Raw genomic sequence first — 22262 nt, forward strand, 5'->3', positions numbered from 1 at the left:
TGATTGAACAAATGAACATATTCTGGGGCCCAAGGAGTTCATAGACTCCTGGGGGGCAGGGAAGGAGGAAGACGGCCAGGGCCTTTCCAGCTCCATACTGGGCACACGGTGGTTGGGGGCCATCGGGGTAGAAAAAAGAGAAGCAAGGAGTGAAGTTCATGACAGATTTGCGCAGACCTTATGGAAAAGTGACAAGATGGTCCGTGGAATTTCTTAGTGGGAGGAAATTTCGGGAACCAGAGTCAGGAAAGGCTGAAAGGCAGAAAATGGAGATTATGATCTGGAGGTGGGAGGGCAGAAAACAGGCTGAAAGGCCAAGGATGGACGCTGATTCCAACTTAGGGCAGGGATGGGATGGGGTCAAAGCGTCCGTCCTGCTCTGTGACAGCCCCTGGGTCCCAGGTGAGAGGCGGGCTGGGGCTGTGAGCCGCCCTCCAGTTAGTACCCGAGGGGTGGCGCCTTAGGAATGGGTGGGTGCTGCCGCCCTGCCGCCCACCCAGGCCAGGGCAACCCAGAGCTCTCCCCAGCCCCAGCCTCCGGCAGTGTCCGCCAGGCAGGGCGGGACCCAGCGCGGGGTTGAGTAGCTGACCCGAGGGGGATGACTAAACCTTGGCTGCGAGCAGGCAAGGCAGGTGCCAAGTTATGAGGCGACGATAACCCGGCCCCCAGCGTCTGGGGTCGTGCCCGGGGCCGGGAGGGGCGCGGCGGTGCCTCGAGGGCCATAAAAGGGGCCGCGCGGCGCCGGGACCGCTTTCTCCTGGAGGTGCGGCAGCGCTGCTTGCGCGCGGGCGGGCGGCAGCTGGGGAGAGGCGGCGGTCCGGCGGGCAGAGGGTTCCGGGACGGCCACTGCGCCCGGACGCGGGCAGCGGACGCAGGCAGGTCGCGGGCCCTCTCTGGGGACTGTCAGGTGCGGGCTGGGCGGGGCGGGGCCGCGACGCCAGCGGGCGAGGAAGCACCGATTGACCCCGCATGGCGGCGGCGGCGTGCGAGCCCATGGCCAGGCCGAGCCTGACCTCCATCTCGTCGGGGGAGCTGCGCAGCCTGTGGACGTGCGACTGCGAGCTGGCCCTGCTGCCTCTGGAGCAGCTGCTGCGCCTGCAGCCGGGCGCCTTCCAGCTGCGTAGCGACCAGCTCGTGGTGCCAGGGCCTGGGGAGCCCGCGGCCGCGCGTGGGGGCTTCAATGTCTTCTTCGACGGCCTCGTGCGACTCGACGGGCAGCTTTACAGCCTCAGCAACTACATCAAGAGGTGGGTGGCTTGCCGCGCGTCTGCTCTACCCTGTTGTGGTCGCTATGAGTCCCAGCTATCGTGTCTGCCCCCATTCCCGCCTGGACCCTTCCTGTTTTGTGTTTCTTCTAGATGTTCTCATTGCACATCACCCAGACCTGCAAGTTCTCCCCGCCTTGGCTTTTCTGTCCTTTGCACAGATATTTTGCAACTGCAGCTTCAAGTAACCCAGAAGGGACCCAGGCCCAGCGAGTCGGGGAGGGCAGGACGGGGGTGCTGCAGACTCTCTGGGTCCCCACCCAAAGCACATAACTGACGATTGCTTTTTCCATTTCGGTCCCTTAACCGGGTCACATGAGCTCAGATTCGGGGCACACCCTGAAGGGGATGTTTGCGGTACAGAGACTCACATCCTGGCTTTCATCTTGGGGTGGGAGTGTTGGGTGGGGAGATGCACAATTCTAAGCACTACTAGCTTTATCCAGTGAGAAGACCCAGTGGGGAAGCCCGCAATAGTTCGAAGTTAGGGTTTCATTAACCAACTAACCAACCAACCATGGTGGTGAAGGGAACAAAATCTGGGCAAGTTCATTCCAGGGCTGTTGAGTGGGCAGATAGATTCTGAGGAAACAAGTTAGCTTCCTGGAGTCTGGTGCAGAGTTGGGTCAGACCTGCCATCTTAATTGAGTGGAGGTGCCCAGGATACCCAACTCTTGTGGCCAAAGTGACTGAAGTGCTTGAGCATACCTGAAGCCAACAGGAATGTGTGCCATCTATCTGAAGCAGGCTTTGATCATGGTGTTAGAGGTGGTCTGGGGACATTTTAAATGTGATTCTACAGGGTCTCAGGCCTCCAGGGGTGGTCCTGTGCAAAGCCCCCTTGTATGTATGCTGCAGGGTTTAGTGCTCCAAAGAGCCCCGTGCAGTCTGCAGTTTGAGAGAGGATTGAGCCTGCCAGCTCTTCAGTGTAATGCCTTTGCTCTGGAAAAGAGAGCTGGGGACCCCTGTGGGTGGGTTGAAGCCCAGAGGAGCAAAAACAGAAAATGGCATATTACAGTGCCTTGTTTAAAGCTGCTTGGGTAGGGGAATCAAACTTACTTTTCCAAACAAAGATAGTGAGAGCTTTGAATGCCTGAAAAATCATTCCCCAGCAAGAATTGCATTTTTAGTAGAATGAAAATTCCAGTCCATAAGCAAAGGAGAGTGGGAGAAACTGAGTCAGAAATCAGATTTACAAAGATTTCAGAAGAAGATACATGGTTTTTTGAGAACAAGGTATGAAAATTTAAGATGAGCAGAATTAATTGAAGGTAATTAATTGAAGCCACAGGGTAAGGCTTTGGAAGAACCAACTGTCCGGATCTTAGCAAACTGTGCTACAAATTTAGAATGTTTTTGAAGTCTGCTTTGAATTCCTCTTACATAAAAGAAAACTAACCAGCAGTGGTCTCTGGGCAGTTTAGAGGCTAGAATGAACAACCCGGCCACAGGGACCAGGTGACACAGACTGGGATACAAACACTCCACACAGTTGTTCTGCCCTGGATAAGCTGGTTGGTCAGTTGTGTGAGGGCTTTTGCACCCTGGGAAATAGCAAGGTGGCTCTGAAAATAATGTGGGAACAATGTGTCTTCCTTGGGGGAAACACTCTGGCAGTGGGGGAGGAGATTTTGTAACTGGGTGTGCTGTCTTAAGGATGACTAGGAGGTGATCTGATCTGAACGGAGAGAGAGCGGGAGGACTCGATTATATGCAGGGCGAGAAAGAGGTTTTGCCCCTACTTTCTAAATTAAGATATCTGAAGTTGCTGTTCTTCTGATCTGCAAAATGTACCCAGCAGTCTTTGTGGATTGCATGAACTTATTCCCTCAAAATATTGCTGTGAAGCATGCACACACACAATCTCCGCCTTTCTCTCTCTCCTTCTCTCCTCCTTATTCCCCTCCCTCCCTACTTTTCTTCCCACCTCCTTTTTTTTCCCCAGCTCTAGCAACTTTTATTAATGAAAATACCTGCAAGATTACTTTTCACTGGTCTGTTCAGTCGTGCTTCTAAAGAACTCAGAATCACCCGGGTCAGTGGCAGCCTGGGTACTTACTCCACATGCTGGACCCAATTCCATCTTGTTGCCTCGGTGGTGTGAGGGGCACCTGCGTCCAGGGAGGGCACAGCACTCTACTTTGCATTTTCTCGAGGCTGGGTAATTGGCCAAGATGCTCAGTCTGACTTTGCCTTGTCTGGTCCTTCAGAGTCTGCTTGTCCCCCAACATATACTTCCACTTGTCATAATGAGCCTAGAGTTCATGGACTCCAGCCACTTTTCATCTTCTTTGTGGCCACCCCAATCCTGCCTCAGATGTGGGATGGCCTCTTGCCAACAGCAGCTGCCTAGATTGTCAGGGATAGAGAAAGGCAAAGCTGGTTCTTTAACGTTTTGGGTCGTAAGGCTTTTGAAAATTGTATGTAGACCTTCTCCCCAGAAATTCAGATGTATTCTCAATATTGTAACCATTCAGGTAGTTCATGAGATACTGGATTCAGGTTAAGAATCCAGCTCTATTAACTAGGATTAATTGGGATTTCCCCCTATTTAATTTGTATTCTTGGTGTGGAATAAGCCCATAGTGTAATTCAGGACCTCCAAACCGTGTGCTGTACCTTTCACAAGGTCCTTTCCCCAAAAGGCTGAGAGCATGTCCCTTGACAGTCACATGATTCTCTTGCTCTGAGAATAAAAGCAAACTTACTTAGGTTTGTTTTCTACTACTTACTCAAAAATACATACCTGTTAAATAAACCATGGAGTCCTAGGGTGGTGGGATGATTTAGTGGTGGCCACTAAGAGCTTTAGAGCTCCTTTGAGAAGAATCTGCTTTAATCATATTTGTCTTACTTTGTGGCATTTCTGGCAAGATCTTTATTGTTATTTTTTTTTTTCCTTTCCACCGGTGTTATAACAAAGGCCTGTGCAGAACACTAGATGTCTGCAATGCTCATTCAAGGAGCTATTCATTCAATACTTCAAAGTCCAAATCACCATTAACTCTCTCTGGTGAGCATGCATATGCACATGTGTGCATGCACCCACATGTACTTCCCTATCTTTTTTCCTGTAATGGAGCCTCTAAGTGACATGTAATGGCCACATCTGGCAGAGAGGCCCTCTCATGCCCCCTTTCGGCTGGTGCCCTGGCATGAAAGAGGTGGCTTGGGTAATCAAAATAAGTGCAAGAATCATAATGGTGGCTACTAACATCGACTTGAGTAGCAGGAAGGGTGTAAAGTACTTCACAGATATTATCCCACAAAAGTTTACAAAGTCAGCACTATTTTTGTTGCCATTTTTTATAGATGGGAACATTAGAACTCAGCAAGGTTGAACAATTTACCTAAGTAAGATGCTGGGGGCCGTAGACCCAGGCCTTGTAAGTAACACTGTCTAACTGCAAAGGCTGTGCTTTCAGCAACTTGCCACCAACCTGAAATAATTCTGCTTTCCTGTAGCACGCAGCAGCTTCTGACACTTCCAGAGCCCACAAATTGATAACTGGGATTCCATCAGTCTGTGTGCATTTCATGTAATCAGCCTAAAAGAGGGCGTAAGTGCTCAGGTTTTAAGGATGCCTCTTAAAAGCAGAGATGTAACCTGCTGTTGCCCACAGCCCAATGGCTGTTGGGGAGATGGGTAAGGTCATAACCCCGTCCCCAGCCCTGGGGCAGTTGCCTGGGTGGAGTACAGCAGAGCTGGAAGGGGCTCCTGGGGTAAAGTAGGGACAGAGCCAGGGCTAGAACACACTCAGATTGGAGCTGGGTGAAGTCGCCCCTCTGCTTCACAGAGGGGAGTGCAGCTCTGTCTGCTGGCCCAGTCCTGTTGTCACAGCTCTGTGTGTGGCTGATAGATGGGTGCCCTGTCCTGTAATCTCTCCCTCACCTGGAGTCTCAGATATGGAAACCTGCCCAAGGCCGCATCCCCTTTCCAGGATACTTCATGACACGGATGAAAATGATACCCATCTGTGTACTGAGCTGTGATTTTTTTTTTCCTGAGCTGTGATTTTAAGGAGCATCCAGAAGAAGTGTGGACAAGTGTTGAGTGACAGGTTCTGCACTGTACCAGCTGAGCAACCATGGGGGATTTTCTTAATCTCTGTGTGACTCCGTTTCCCCAGCTTTTAAATGGGACTAATAATCACCTCAACTTTCTAGGGTTGTTTGTTTGTGGAATTGAAATAAGTAACATGCTAGAAAAAATCTGTAACCAGCACATACGGACCACTTGACAGAGGTTAGTTTTTATTTTTTTACTAAGTAACTCCATAGTCCAAGTGTTTTGTCCATGTTATTCAATCTGTTAGCACCTTGTGGAGTGCCTTTAGGTAGCTGGTTTTCATAAATGAAGAAAATGGATCTCGATAAGGTTGGTTAACCTTGTGGGGTCACAGAATGATGCTCAGATCTAAGGGTTCTGAGGCCACAGGCTGTGCTGCCTCTCCTGGCTTCCTTCCTCTGGAGCCTTGCTCTGAGTTCCAGCCACACTCTGGTCTACTTCCTACTCTCAGCTCACCTTGTCATTGTCTAAAGCTTACTTGTCTTCTTGATGCAGCCAAGCCCGCAAGACTTGGCTGAGCTGTGACTCCTCCTGGGGTTCTTGTCTCCCCCTTGCTCTGGCCCATACCTTGATGGGGTGTTTGGACTAACAGCACAATCCCTCATCCAGCATCTGTCTCACCTTAATTAATGGTTCTCACTCCAGGTCTCTCCCCCTTGCTCCCTTGCATTTAAATAACCCAGGACACAACCCATTGGAGCTTGGATGCAGAATACAGAGAACTGTACATTTCTCAGCATTTGCACATTTGAATGATTTACCATTTTGTAAGTCTCTGAATGTCAGGAATTGTGTCATAGACTGGTGTTTCTCAAGATTGAAATAAGCATGCAAATCTCCTGGGGATCTGGATAAACATAGATTCTGACTGGGAAGGTACTCAGATTCTGCATTTCAACTCCCAGCAATGCTGGTGTCTTTGGTCCAAGGATCACACTTTGAGCAACAAGGTTTTATACATTCATCATTTCATATCAAGATGGTGTATTTTATCTGTCCAATCAAACATATGGCTGGTGGAAGTAAAACTGTTGTTTTCCTCATCTTTGATCCCCAGAGCGCAACACCCAGTGGGTGCCTCATAAATGCTGAGGGCATGCGTGAATGGACGTTGTTCTGCCCTGGTGAAGTGTTCTATGCGCTAAGCATCCACAACTGCTTCATCAGTGAGAGAATGAGCACGTGCATCCTCAATTCAAGCCACAGATGTCTTATAGTCATAAGGTTGAAATTTTGCTTAGTTTCACTACCATTGGGGCAGAAGGAGGAGGGAAGGAAGTGAAAAAGAAGGAATTGTTGGAGAGTCTAGGGGGTAAAGCTCTGCAGAAGGAGATTAAGCCAAAAAACTGGAAACAGAAGCTTGTCCCCCAAAGTAGACTATCCCTGCAAATTCTTGCCTAGCATCCCCACAAAGGGTTGTGAACACTACAATGGATTTCTGGGGCTCCTTCACAAAAGCTTTTGCAGTGCGTACTCCTCTGTTTCCTCTGCTTCACTTTTCATACTTTCTTCCTTCTCGTCTTACCTTCATCTTAATTGTGATAAAGTGTACATTGCATAAAGTTCGCTATTTTGACCGTTTTTAAAGTGTGCAGTTCATCATCATTAAGTCCTGTCACACCACTGGGCAGCCATCACCACCATCCGTCTCCAGAACATGATCTTCCCACTCTGAAATGCAGTACCCATCAAACTACGGCTCCCTGGGCTCACGCCCCAGGCCCTGGGGACCTCCATTCTGCGTTCTGCCTCTATGAGTTCAAATACTCCAGGTATCTAATAGGAGTGGAATTATGCAACATCTGTCTTCGTGACTGGCATATTTCACTTGGTGTAATTTCTTCAAGGTTCATTGATGTAGCATGTGTCAGCATTTCTTTTCTAAGGCAGAATAATGTTTCATTGGAGGTATATACCACATTTTGTTTATCCATTCATCTGTTGTAGATACTGTGTTGCTTCTACCTTTTAGCTATTGTGCATAATGCTGCTATGAACATGGAGATGCAAATATCTGTTCCCTATATTTACTTTGGGGGGTAGCTGAAGTTTTATTTTTTTATTTTTAATTGACAAGTAATTATACATATTCAATATACATATATAAATATGCATATATGTTTATATATGTATATATGTTATCATATATATGTATATATTTGGTAAAATGTGATGTTTTCTTGTATGTTTATCTATTTAAAAAATACACACATATGCCCACCCCCTTGGGTGGAGGCCATGGGTTGGAATTCCTTTTTTTTTTTTTTTTTGAGCAATAAACCATTAGAGCCAAAAGACATTTAGGGCAACTTTCCAGACCATGCTAGTGATGATGTGAAATCTGAAGGAGGTGGAAGGTGGGTATCTTAAAGGACAGTGGATCTTTCAGACACTCCTAATTTGCTAGTAGCAAAACATGGTGCTCTTTTTTTGGTCTTAGCTGTTAGATGTCACCTCTTTAAGCTGCTTTCTCAAGTCTTCCAAACTGAAAAGACAAGGAAAGAAGTTGGAGCCGGGAAGGAGAAATTCTTGCTCATTTACCTTGCAGATACTGATTTTGTTCACATTTCCTGGTAACTCAAGTGAACACAGCCCTGGTAACTCAAGTGAACACAGCCAGTCATGTTGGTCAGGATGAAAGATGCTCATAGTGTTTACTGAGGATCTATTAAGGGTCCAAGGACACAAGTCTGTGTTCCACAACATGCATTTAATCATCACATGCAAGGAAGCACTATTATGCCCCTTTGACAGATGAGGGAGCAGGTTCAGACAAGTAACTCACTCAAGGTCATAGTAAGCTGTGGCTCTGGGACCGAGTCACATAGCCAGAGAGTTAGGACATGAATTAGATCTTATTTAGAATCACTCTGCTTCCCCTGACATTGTTCTGCCTTCTAATCTTTGCACTCAAACCAGATTAGAAAGTTTCAACCTAGAAGCATTTTGGTGCTGGGGTAAAAAGCAATGAAGAATGAGAGTTTAAAGGAACTGTCTATCTTAAACTGTTTGATTTTCATCCCTAATGATAACTTCAGCAAATATAATAAATATTCAATACACAGAGGTGATATTTGCATTACTAATTCAGAAATATTCATGATTAAAGATCAAATAACTAATCCCTAATGTACTCTAGTAAGTTTCATCTTAAACCAGTGATTAAATGTCAGATACTTGAATATCTGCAGGACTTAACAACTAGATCCTCTGATCTTTTTGTATTTTAGTGATTTAGGTATCCAAACTTTGTAACAGTGAATTTCAAAGGAATGTTCACATTTACTTATTTCACTGGAATTTGAAGGTATTTAACAATTGGACCCTAACTGGCAGGCTGGTAACTCAAGTGAACACAGCCAGCCACATTGGTCAGGATGAAAGATGCTCATAGTGTTTTCTGAGGATCTATTATTGGTCCAAGGACACAGGTCCCCCCTAATTTGTGGTTTAGGTTTCTTTGATTTTAGTTGCCTGTGGTTAGAGAATATTAAATGGAAAGCTCAACAAAAACAACTTATAAGTTTTAAATTGGACACCCATTCTAAATAGCATGATGAAATCTCTCACTGTTCCTTCCTGTGCCCAGCACATGAATCATCCTTTTGTCCCATGTATCCATGCTGTATATGCTACCCACCTGTTAGTCACTAAGTTGCCTTCTAGGTTATAGGATCAGTACTTGTGGGTAGGATCTGGTACTATCTGAGGTTTCAAGCATTCACTGAGAGTCTTGGAACACATCCCTGGAGGATAAGGAGGGCCTACTGGAGTTCTTATTTGCATCCTGGTTAGAGATAAGAAGTTTATGAGGCAAGGATCTTGCCATGATCTCTGGTTTATAATTTATGGCCTCAGACTCTGGGATAAGCAGTGTTTCACACATCTGTGGTACAGAAATAACTGACATATTCTGTGATGAGGTTTATAGCCATTAAGGTATTCAGGTACCTCCAAATCATCAAAAGAATACTAAATTATGTCACATGTACTTTTATTATTCAGGCACTTTATTAAAATCAGACTCCAAAATGGATAATTCCTATAAAGATTATACATTAAACTCAATATGTGATTATCATTGAGAGGCTGCTTTCTGTGATCATATCAAAAAAATCACTTGTTGAGCCCTATAGCATTAAAAAAAAATCCATCTTCCACAGAATTCTGGTGGAAACTGATTATTCTTACAACAGTGATAATTTCTTTTCTTTTTGGTACCAAGGATTGAACCCAGGGGTACTTAACCACTGAGTCACATCCCCAGTCCTTTTTAAAATATTTTATTTACAGACAGGGTCTCACTAAGTTATCAAGGGCCTCGCTAAGTTGCTGAGGCTGACTTTGAACTCGAGAGTCTCCTGCCTCAGTTTCCCAAGCTGCTGGGATTACAGGCAAGCACCACCACACCCGGCTAACAATGATTACTTTTAAACTGAGATTTTTGTAGTTTTCCTTTAAGCTGTGGGTTCACTGGAAGAAAATCCAGTGAGGTCAAAATTCATCGATGTCTCCAATCAGATGTCAATCGATTTTATTAGCAAAGGGAAATATTGCACTGTCATTTGGTCATCAGAAAAGTAATAGAAACTGTCGATCTTCTGAGTGCGTTGTGCAGATACTACATGCCAGCCCTACAGAAGGACCATGGGACTATGGATATTGAAGAATAGAGGAATCACTTTGTGCAAAGTAGTAAAGGTGCTTCAGTGACTGTCGACTCCGTGATAAATGGGTGGCGGGAGATGAGCAGCCTGCCTTGGATGGGTCACAGGTGGGGTGGGGTCTGACACCAGTCACACATACCTATCTTTTTGATATTGACATTGCCTATGGGACTTGTCCTTTTTTCTCTGTCTCTACAAGTGTTTCTTTCCCTCTTTTGCCCTTTGCTTCCCTTTGCCACCACAGGCCTCAGCTGCCTCTCCTCACTCTCTTCCCAGGCCACTCTTGGCTGCGCTTTGCCAGATCACTGACAGCTGAATAGGGACAAGGGCGAGCCCAGGAGGCTCCCTGCCCTGCACATTTCCTGGGCTCTGCGCTGCTCAGCGGTAACAAGGCCCCTGTGAGTGCCTCCTGGCACCTGGTCCGCCAGGGCCTGGATGGACTGTGGAGCGAACGGATGAATGAGAGAGAACAAACCCAGAAGACAGTGGCTCTCTTTTCCCTTCCTTCTCTTTGCTGCTTTTCTACAGGACCCTTTGAGGTTGATCCAATGGACAAACACGGACAGGGAGATTCTCTTCCAACTGATAGAAAACACAGCTGCCACCCCCCCCCCCCGGGGTCTTTTGAGAAACTCCGTCCTCACCCCCTTTTCATGTTCTGTCCAGATGAGGGTGAGGATGGGGGATGGGCAAAGAAAGAACTATGAGCACCTTGGCCCACACTCCAACCCTAACCCTAACCCATCTATTCCCTTGGTATGCCCTAGGCCCTGCCTCCTTCTCCATTCCCACCCTTTTCCTTCCTCAATCACAGACTGGCACCCGCTTTTCTGCTCTGGAACATTCCAGTTCTTTGTCCCCCACCAACCCCAGGACCAGCCCTCAAACCACTGCCAGTGCTGAAGGGTTAGGAGGCAGAGACGACTTTCAAAGTTTAGCGAAATAGAAGGCAAGAAACCTTTCAGAGGCTGCATCAGGAGCTCCATTCTACAAGCTCTCAAAATCAGGTCTGACAATCCAGCAAAAAGATAATGGCACAGATTTCTAAGAAATCAAGCTGGGAGACAGCCAAGCGGAAGCTGTGCTTTTCTGCCTCAGGGTGGATATTCTCCAGCGCGCTCTTGACCCACGCCTGGTGACTGTCTTGTACGCTGGCCTCTCTGTGGGGGTTGTGGGAAGTGGGCACAGAGGAGGAATGCCAAGACAACTGTGTGGCCACAGCTCCCTGCGGCAGCCCTTGGCTTTCCAAGGCTGTGATTTTCATGTCAAGGTGCTGGAAGGACAACCTGTCGGAAAGAAACGCCTGAAGCTGTCTGCTCACGACTAGATGTAAGAAGCAGTCACGGTGCAGTGTAGCAAAAGGCAGCCCGTTCACTCCAGGCGGAGGCCCACAGCTGTGTCAATGGAGAGCCACCTCCGCGTTTAAGAGGGACTGTGGCAAAGGCATCCCCCAGTCCGCCGGCTGCCATTCAGCCTGTCTGCATTCACGCAGCATCCAAGCTTGACGTAGTTAGAAAATTAGCCATCTTCTTGAAGGAAGCTAATTTGCACTTGGGTCTTTTTTTTTTTTTTTAATTTATTAGCAACGTAGGTAGAGACGTGGAAAGGCTGCTTGGAAAATTTGTAGGGCAGGGAGAGAAAGCTAACATGTTAGATGACAGAATCGAGGCTCAGAAAAATCTTTCTAGGCTGGAATAATGAACTAAAACCAAGGAAGCTAAATTTAATGAGGATATCGGAGAAAGTCCAACAGTAGTTTTATTTTTTAATTGTATGTTTCCTCAGGTTGAGGAAATGTGAATTAGTAATAGTTCATATGAATACTGGTTGACAGTATCATCTATAGAGTGGGCTGGGACTCTCTTGGGATTAGAGAGAAGAAGTAGGAAAGAGAAGGAAAGGAGAATTCCAGACCTACCAGTTAAAAAATATGACTCTACTGGAAAAGACCCATCAGCTCTACTCACTGAGTTTAATTCTCAATCCAGAGGCACTGAGCACTCTTAGAGCTTCAAATGAACTGTTTCTGGCCCCAGATGATTGACTGAATTGGTTCTCACCTGGTAAAAGCTCCCTTGGGAGCCAAGCATTGATACCAAACCACCCTAAGGACCATGGCTACCTTTGGGTTGCACACTGGACCCTCAGCCAATCAGCCTTGACCAGGAGAAGATTTACTTATACTGTCCAAAAATATGGTGACCTCTGAAAGGTCACTTCCCTCAAAAGGTCTGTGGCTGTGGCAGGCATATATCTAGTATATTCTCTTTTTAACTGAGGTGGGAGAATACAGTACATTCCTAATTATCTCTGCTTTTTCATAGATATGTGGAACTGACCAACTACTGTGATTATAAAGACTACAGGGAAACTATACTGAGCAAACCAATGCTGTTCTTTGTTAATGTACAGACCAAAAAGGACTCCTCAAAAGGTAGGTATATAAATGATTTTGGTTTGGTTCTGTCTTGCTGGGCTGTGGTCTGATGCAGCCTGATGAGGGAGGAGTGGGACAAGAAGAAAGCAGGATAGATGTCAGCTGATGACAAAACCGGCAGTAAGGAGCCCAGAGTCTGAAGCACCGCTCAAGCTCGTGGACCAAACCTCAAATGATCCTAGGGCAGAAGCCACCTGCCTCTGAACTTCTGTCCTATTTCCTGTCTAGGCAGGAAGTGGTCTGACATTCTGAACCTTCAAGGGTTTCAAGGGTTTCTAAGTCTGGAGCCATGAGGATGATCTATTACATACTCTACTACCTATCCAACAGTATGTCCGAGGCACACTCTAATGTAATTATTGGTACTATAGGCCTGTAGGTCTTATCATCCAAATGGGACATTTTGAGCATGAAAGTCGTCATAGAAATAATTCTGGGACAAAGGTATAAACTGAAATTGACTCAGGGTACATGGTTTATCCTATGTACAAAGTACATGTACTATCCCCATTTTATCGATGAGGAAACTAAGATAAAATAAATAGCAGTTGTAGGCCTTATGTTTCGTGTTTCTGTATTTTAGACACAGAATTTCATGTTTAGACACATCTCATCATTGTTTCTTCCAAGAAATCAGATTAACTGGTAACAGCTCTATAACTCAAATTCCAATATGAAAATGTCTCCATTTTTCCATTCTCTTCCTGCTCAGAGCAATACATGGGTAAACTCATGGAAATAGTGTTCTGTGGTTAAGGGTAGAATTTCTTCAACCTGCTTCTAAAAGTCATTCTTAAAATGAATCCAAGGTAGTAAGAGATGATCTACAAATTTCAACTAAACTTTCTCAAGCGTTCACGCTCATTCAGCCTGGTGAAGTTCTCTCTGCTCACGTCAAAATTCAGAGTCAGGACGCGCTCTCTGCAGGAGAGACCAGAACAGAATGCACGTAACAAGCAGCGCTTGTTTGGGTATCTGAGCCCTGCGTGATCTCTTGCTTGGTGATGACCAGAAAGCCAGTAGTTCTCTTGGAGTATAATTCACAGCTGTGTCAAGTACACTTTTGGCATTGATCTCTCAGGAGGAATCTAAAGAAAGAATGAGCGACCTCTCCATTTAACATTTTAATGAAAGTACAGGATGGTGCAAAATGGTCCTTGAGGGGTGGCTGACGGAGAGTACACAGCTGTAGGATGACTATTGTGGGAGGAAGTACGGAACCTGGCTAATTTTGAGAAAAGTGATCAAAGGAAGAAGTTCTATAGGATAGAAACTTAAGGTGATCATGTTTAGAAAATTGTGATTGAGAGAACTTGTCAGCCCTGCCACTATACTAAACTGCATTTATATGCAAATTTAAAAAGCCACCATTTCCTTAAGACAGTTACTAATGCCTTCCAGAATTTTGGCATAATAAGTACACAAATAGCCCTGTTTGTAAATGTGAATGGCCTCCCCTGCAGTTTTGTAGTATACATCCTGCCCACCCGGCCCAACTGGGGAATATGGTAGCCCTGGATCTTTAATGAGTCTAATGATCTTGTTTTTATTTATATAAAATACAACTAATTACTAAATAGTTTGCTTTTGTTTTATTTTTTATCTTTTTTTTTTGGTACTGGTGATTGAACCCAGGGATTCTTAACCACTGAGCCACATGCCCACCCCTTTTTTTATATTTTATTTAGAGACAGGGTCTGGCTAAGTTACTTAGGGCCTCATTAAGTTGAAGAGGCTGGCTTTGAACTCACAATCATCATGCTTCAGCCTCCGGAGCCGCTGGGATTACTGAGCTCACCCAGCTTTGATAAGATTGTTTACATCTGAAGTACCCAAAAAATAATTTGGAGGAAGGAAAACAGGTAGGAAAAGCAAGAAGATTCCTTGAGAATGCAAATACTTGTCATTGGCGCTCACAGGTTTGACGCTGAGCTATCTCAAAGCCAATACCTAATGCTTAGTTCTCAAAATCACTAGGACATTTTGTGAATGCTGGTCCATGCCTTTAAACAGATGTGACCTGGGTATCTCTGTTTCTCCCTCAGCCATGTGCTTGAGTAATTAAAGTCATGGAGTCTGATTTCGGGGATTGGAAAAGTAAGAGGTTGCTGGATGATCATATTCCAAACTTCCTAAGAAGTTAACAACCTACAATTGGCTTGGATTATGCAAAATTGGATAGAATCGGACTTAAGGGGTTAAGAACACAAAACAAGATAAAATAAAAAAATAACAGGAGGAAAAAGTGTCTTCCAGGACAGAGATGTGGTACTATTTAAACACTGAGAGAGATACTTTGTTTCACTTGAGATGGTGTTGGGGCAGGGACAGGGCAAATGAGAGCCTAGTTGTGGTTTAAAAGTGCAGCAAAGCTGGGTCACGAGAACCATTTTCTTTCCCCATGCTGGAGAAGTGCTGTGGGGCACGGTTTTCATTTGCAATAATTATAGAGTGGGACTCTTGATTCTGAGACATGAGTGACAAGCTGCAGCCTGGAGGCAACCGATTCCCTAACTAGCCTGCTTCTGCAGTAACCCAGAGCTCCCTTCAAATCTGCAGAACTCTCTGGAACATTTCTAGAAATCCAGCTAGGTGTTTTGGGAAGGGTCTCAGGGAGCAGAGAGGGCAAATTATCCATGACTAAAATATCCAGAGAAGGTGGGGACCTGTGCTTTTAGCAAATCATGAGAAACATGTTTATAACACAAGTATAGACTTCTGAATTCTGCTTGCTGATTTCTAGAAAGGACATATGCGTTTCTTGTGAACACAAGGCACCCCAAGATAAGAAGACAGATAGAACAGGGGATGGACATGGTCATCTCCTCAGTGATTGGAGAGAGTTACCGACTTCAGGTAAGATTTAACCCACCTAATCCAGGGCTCCCAACCACGTGGAAGGGGCCTGAGAACTTCCAGCAAGAACTGCGTCCCTAGAGCCTTCTCTAAACTACAGACTTCACAGGGATGCCTGGAAACCGGCAAAATACCAGACTTTTACATATACTATGTTCTGTCCTGTATATACCTCTGACAGAATTTTAGTTATAAATTAGGTTCAGAAAGAGATTAAGAGCAACTAATAATAAAATAATAATAGTAAAAGAATAATAAAAGAATAATGGTAAATAATAATAGTAATACGAGTTATTTAAAACTTATAAATTATCTTTTTGGAATTTTCCATTTATTATTTTGAGACCATAGGTAACTCCAACTGCAGAAAGCAGTTATTTTGTTCTTTACTATGTCATTATTGCTACCAGTAAAGTGGTCTTAATTTCTCTGTTCAAAAAATTTTTAGTAGTTGTAGATGAACAGCATGCTTTTGTTTTATTTGCTTATTTTTTATGCAGTGCTAAGTATTGAACCCAGGGCCTCACATGTGCTAGGCAAGCGCTTTGCCCCCTGAGCTACAGCCCCAGCCCCAGTCCCAAAGTGGGCTTAGTTTCTGTCAACTTATAAGACACAGAATGTTAATACATGTAATTTTGGCCAAGCAGTTCAAAATCTTATGATGAAAAAGCAAGGTCTATTTTTTAAAAAAATAAAGACAACTATTAAAAGGTGTCTGTTATGATGAAAGGGAGAATGTCACATTTTGGATATTTGGGTAGTTTTTGTTGATTCTGAAATGTCAACATGGTAATTATGTCCACAAAGTCAACTAAATGTTTTTCTGTCTTTCAGTTTGATTTTCAAGAGGTAGTGAAGAATTTTTTCCCTCCAGGGACTGAGGTGATTAACGGAGAAAATTTGAGTTTTGCGTATGAATTCAAAGCCGATGCCTTATTTGATTTCTTCTATTGGTTTGGGCTCAGCAATTCCACTGTGAAAGTGAATGGCAAAGTCCTGAATTTGTCAAGTACAAGTCCAGAAAAGAAGGAGACAATTAAGTTATTTTTGGAAAAAATGAGCGAACCTTTAATCCGAAGGAGCAGTTTCTCTGACCGAAAATTCAGTGTAACTTCCAGAGGTATGTTAAAAATTCCCAAGGACAGGTGAAAGCTGGTAAATCAAAGGATAGATACACACTGGGAGAGGGTCAAGAGACAAGACTTATTAATTAAACAGAAATATAATGTCACCTAATTCAGAAAGGACTGAGAGACGTCTCTCACCAAAACCAGAAGCCGGGCAGGTTAGCATGCACCTGTAGCCCCAGCTATGTGGGAGGCTGGGAGGGTCTCTTGAGTCCAGGAGTTGGAGACCAGGCTGGGCAACAGAGTGAGACCCTGCCTCCAAAAACAAAGAGAGAGAGAGAGAGAGAGAGAGAGAGAGAGAGAGAGAGAGAGAGAGAGAGAAAATAACTTTTCCTTTTAGGCTTCTTTAAATTTTCTGACATAATAATTACATTGTGCAGCATACCCATAAAATAATCTTAAAGATTATCATTAATTTAAATGACTATTAATGCCCACTTCAATTGGTTTTTCAACATTATAAAAGAATGCCGCTTTCCCTCTGTGCATATTCTGGACAACAGAATGTTCACTTAAGCTGCCAGTCAGGGAAGTCTAGATGGTCATGGTAGCTATCTTTAACAATATATGGAAGGGTTCTCCAGATTTTGTAAGACCACAAAAGAAAAAGAATAACTCTTGAGAAGGTTTCCTTTAAGAAACCAGCAATGACATATGGTGGGTTCTTGATTTTGATATCCATGTGGCTCACACAGATGGCACCGATCACGTCTTGTCGGAGTGTGTCTTTTGTGTAGCCCGTTCTTTCTGCCTCATGCTAGTCTGGGCTGGAGAGCAGCTTCCTTGAATCAGGACTCCTGTTGCTAATTGCAGGAAACCAACAGTCTCTATAAACGTTCAGTGTCCTCAAAGCCAAGATGTGAAATAGTCTTCATTAATTGTATTTAATGTTGGTTGCTTTTTTCCAATGTTTAGCAAAAATGCATATTCTCAGTTGTTTCTTATCCTAGAAGTGATCCCTCTCTTTCCTCCTCCCTTTTTTCTTCCCTCCATCCACTTCTCTGTTAATGTCTGTCTGTCTCTTCGTCTCTGTTCTCTGTGTTTCTCTGAACCTGTCTTTCTCCTCCCTACCTGCTCCCTCTCTGTCTCTTGCCTTCTCCATATTGTTCTAACTTCCTCTGTCTGGAACTTTGAACCCAGAAGCTTTGTGCTCTGCCCTGTTGCAGCCACGTGGAGACCCTACTCAGATCCCTTAAGAGGGAAGATTCACTGGTCCTTCTGTGGCAGTATCACACTTGCCCAGTCCTTCTCTGACACCCTCAACCTCACCCACTGGCCACAGCAGCCTGGGTAGCCTTTCTGTTTCACTGTGGCTCCCCTCTGTCATGTAACCCACCTGGGGTGTCCACTGCCATCTTGGGGTCACCAAAGTGCATGTGAAGTTGGCAGCAGTTCTCTGAAAGTTTACTCTGAGGTCACTTCAACTCCTGACCAGTCCTTCCTGAAAGCTGTCACATGCACAGGAGGTGACATAGCTTAGATGTACCTGCTGGCCTGGCAGGCAGACTGAACCTGGCTCCCAGCCCCTGGGTAGAGCACCAGGTCCCCAAGGCTGCTAATTCAGCTTCATTCCCTTATAAAACTGACCTCTTGGGGGCTGGGTGGCACATGCCTGTAATCCCAGCAGCTCAGGCAGGAGGATCGTGTGTTTTAAGCCAGCCTCAGCAAAAGTGAGGTGCTAAGCAACTCAGTGAGTCCCTGTCTCTAAATAAAATACAAAATAGGGCTGGGGATGTGACTCAGTGACTGAGTGCCCCTGAGTTCAATCCCTGGTACCCCAAACAACAACAACAACAATAATGACAGCAAAAACAAAAAACCGACCTCTGACCTGAGCATCTATTTCTCAAATGTGAGATTTCTGCCATCAAGTGAGAAAGTCTATAAAGTGCACTGCAAATCTCCAGCCTGCAGGAAAGCAAGTGACAATCATATGCCACCGATAGCAAAAAGCAACACACAACACATTTCTGTTTAGCCTTTTGAGTTTTTCCTTGGACGCCAGGATTCTCTATTAATTATTGAAATGGTTATGTTGTATGAATTTTTTTTTGCAGTGCTGGTAATAATGAAGGCCTTATTTACTGTTTTTTAGGCTCAATAGATGATGTTTTTAACTGCAGTCTGTCACCCAGATCATCTCTGACAGAGCCTCTTTTGGCAGAATTACCATTTCCAAGTGTTCTGGAATCTGAAGAGACACCAAACCAATTTATCTAATTGGACTGAACATTCTAGCTGTCACTCTTACACTGCAAGCCTGTGCCAGACTGCAGGTTGAGGGGACGAGAGGAAGTGGGAGGTGGGCACTTCCACCCCTTGCCAACTCCTGGCTCCTCCATGGCTTCTGTGGAGGGCTCCTTTCTTCCATTTCCCTGGGTGTGATGCCCTGGCAGGCCCAGTGAAACTGGCTTCCTTCCAGGCTATGGTTACCAGGATGGAAGGGCCCTGGCTCTTGGCATCAAATGAATATGCTCTGCTTGAACATTTCTGCAAAGGGCCAGAGGAAGCCTCAGGGTACTGCCACCCTGGACTCTTTTGCTCAGTACCCTGGCACCTCAGGAACTTTCCTGGAAACCTCTCTGGGCGTCATCTGACTTGGTTGTCAACCTGTGATGCTTCATAATTCAGGGTTTACTCTCTGCTTGAGACACCTTTGTTTAGCCCCATGCCCAGAAAACACGGGGTTAACAGTGCTCTGCTCTTGCAGACCTGGTGGGCAAAAAGCCTACACCATCTTTCATCAGGAGGCAAGCATGTGTTTCATCCTGCCTCTGTGAAACCTTATGAGGAACATTCAGGGTAAGGTTTGCTGGATGACTGGCCAGGTAGTTAGGACAGAGACCCTGCCACCCACTGCCTGAAATGGAACTCCCTTGACCTTTCTCCTCACAAGAGGCACATGGAGAATGAGGCCAGGTGGTGTGGTACCAACCTGTGACATGGAAGGATAAGGAACATGCTTACTGAAAGCACATTATGTCAGTTGGGCATTTAAAATAAGCTTTTTGCAATCCTAACGTGAAAAGAAAAATAGAAGAAAGCTATATAACTATCATATTATATTTTATATCAATACATTTTTCATATCATAGCTATGATGGAATTCTTTAAAAAGAAAAAAATATATATCCTACATATTAAAACTTGCATGAATGGATTGCTACATTTGCTTATAATGAGGGAGATTTATGGGTTGTGAATATCATTTTTCTATCCTTTTTCTAAAGTGTTCCTATATTATACATTTTGATAACACTACTGATGATTTTACCATTTATATTTGAAATGTTATGTAGTACATTTGCACAATTAAAATTTCCTAGCATTCAACCTCGAGGTGATTAAATTTGTGACCAAAAGTGTTTGTGTGATCATTCCCTTGTGGTTCACAGGTGGTGTATTTGCCTTATAACTTATTAAGTTACAATAAGAATTGTTTTTAACAGTCACTTTCTCAAGAAGAGTCTTCGAAGAACAGTACTACAAAGTATTCGCACAAAGGAAGATCTGATACTGATCTTTCAGAAAATGAGAGGGAAATGCTTCTTAGTAGCAGGAGAGGATAAGCATTTGTTATTAATTTCAGTAAAAAATGCAGAATATTAATAAATAAATTTTCTACCAGTGCAAATATATCTAAGGTGGATATCAAGTATTCAGTGCTTCCCAAAACAAATGGAAACTCTTCACAAAATTGACAAAGGTTTTTTGTTTTTTTTTTATAAAGTAGCTGAATTGAGAAAAATGATTAGCAATTGCCTCAGAAATGGACTAAAGATCTGGAAGTTTCTTTCATCATTAAAGTCGTTTTAGTTGACTCTGAACCAAATGCATTCAATTTTCACTTAGCAAAGTTTTACCGATTGCCTATAAGGAAATATGTCCTGTGCTACTTACTGTATTTTAGTAGCAAATATTACAAAGAAATAACATTGAGAAATATGTAAAATTAATGAAAAGTCTAGGAAAGATCTTCCTGGTCAAAAGAGGCCGCAGTCTCATAAAAATGTGGCCCAATGTGTATGTTCTAACAGTTTAAGATCAGTAGAAATCTGTAGGACAATGCTATGTTGGATATGGTTTGTCCTCAATAACACTCATGTTGAAACTTAATGCCCAAAGTCAAATGTTCATGGTATTTGGAGGTGGACCTTTCGGGGGCGGGGAGGTAATTAGGGTTAGAGGAGGTCATAATGATGGAGCCCTCATGATTGCGTTAATGGATTTATAAATCCAAGAGAAACCCAAACAAACTTGCTCTCTCTTTCCATCTGGTGAATGGGACCACCTCAGTACTCTGCAGTACCCCACCAGCAGGAGACTCTCACCAGAACTCTAGAAGATGCTGGCATCACGCTCTTGGACTTCAGAACCCAAACCAACCTCTTCCCTTTAGAAATTCCCTAGCCTCAGGTATTCTGTTATAGCAACACACAACTACATAGAACAATATAGAGATGAAGACACACAACTATGACCTAAGCAATTCGTCCATTTGTTCAGTTCCTTCATTCATTCAACACAAATGCTTGAGTGCCTATCAGGAATGTGCCTTGGTGATCCTGGTGTATAATGGAACTTAAACTTGATTCTTGCTTTCAAGGAGCTTCCAATTTTATTATTAAAAGAAGAGAGCAAGGGTGTAGCTTAGTGGTAGAGCACATACTTAGCATGCATGAGGCCCTGTTTTTAATCCCCAATACCAAAATAAACAAGCACACACACAGAGGTACAAGCTTATAAGAACAATAAGATATGTGCTATAAGAGAAGTTCCAAAGGGAAACTATCTGCCTGTGATACCTGTGATCCAATTGGGGCAATAAAATTAATGAAGTATAACTGCAAAATTTAGTTTAAAACAAACATGGATTGATTTACCCAAGTGATTGATTTATACAAGCTGTCAGTGTCCTTGGAGGCTATTGATTTATCCAATAAGATGCAAGTTCAGAAATTATTTACAGAATGAAGGAGTTGTTTTTTTCTCATTAACTGATGGAAATAATCTGATTTCTGACTAAGGGATAACATGGCTCAACTTGGTCACCTGCCTTAATTGTCAACTTGAATGTATTCTTACTGTTTTAAATATCCAATCCATCCTCAAAGAACAAAGTTATGCCCCTAATGAAGAATTCTAAAGAATGTATGTGTCGGATTCTGAAGGGAGTTTCTAAAGAATTTTTAAAATGCTTCAAGCAATGGCAGCATCATTAAAATAAATTGCTTTGAAGAAGAGAACACTCATGTGTATGAATGAATGGTTAAGTGCTGGTATAACAGATTTAAAACAAGTGTCTGCACTTGCGTAGACTGATGTTCACTACTTGCATAGACCTGAAAGGAGAACTAACAATAGAAGCCATTGGTAATCACCCAATGGCTGGTCCACCCAGCTTCCTTCTTAAGAGTTCAGAGAAGAGAAAAACCACAAGAACCAGGTGGAACAGGGATGGACCAGGAGGGAGGTCACATTTAAAGGGGACAGATAAGATTTTGATAGAATTAATAGTCTTAACTTGCTGTTATGGTTTTATTTGGATGAAACAGAAATAAATGTGGTGAATTGCAAGTTAGAAGCAGACCTCAGAATGTAATCCCATTAAACTAGACTGCTTTAATAAAAGACAAAAATCATAGAATTTTCTGGATTTTTTAATAAGAGCAGAGTAATTATCCTGAGACTACTTATCCACAACCCCTGTTGGTGGCAGTTATGCCCTGGATGGCACCAGGAACATCTAAATTGGTGATGGTTAATTTTATGTGTCAACTTGGCTGGGATAGCACCCAGATGTTTAGACAAACATTATTCTGGATAGTTCTGTGGAGGTGT

At 43.9% G+C, this 22262-nt stretch overlaps 1 protein-coding gene across 4 annotated transcripts; it reads left to right on the plus strand.

Annotated features, from left to right (window-relative positions):
• The first annotated feature begins 407 nt into the window (after positions 1-407).
• On the plus strand, positions 408-19379 carry Medag (mesenteric estrogen dependent adipogenesis). 4 transcript variants are annotated; one of them, XR_007108846.1, is made up of 6 exons: positions 414-1247; positions 12326-12435; positions 15182-15294; positions 16129-16176; positions 16260-16414; positions 18517-19379. XR_007108846.1 is itself a non-coding variant. In XM_047554027.1 (5 exons), exons 1-5 carry the CDS (start codon positions 970-972, stop codon positions 18523-18525), a joined length of 558 nt encoding a protein of 185 aa, XP_047409983.1. In that variant the 5' UTR covers positions 408-969; the 3' UTR covers positions 18526-19379. The 4 variants fall into 4 exon arrangements, 3 of the variants coding, with proteins under 3 accessions (XP_047409983.1, XP_047409981.1, XP_047409982.1); XM_047554027.1 differs by lacking the exon at positions 16260-16414 and having other exon boundaries at positions 408-1247; XM_047554025.1 differs by having other exon boundaries at positions 529-1247; positions 16129-16414.
• The last annotated feature ends 2883 nt before the right edge of the window (positions 19380-22262 follow it).

The sequence above is a fragment of the Sciurus carolinensis genome, chromosome 5, assembly GCF_902686445.1.
Source record: "Sciurus carolinensis chromosome 5, mSciCar1.2, whole genome shotgun sequence".
Taxonomy (NCBI): domain Eukaryota; kingdom Metazoa; phylum Chordata; class Mammalia; order Rodentia; family Sciuridae; genus Sciurus; species Sciurus carolinensis.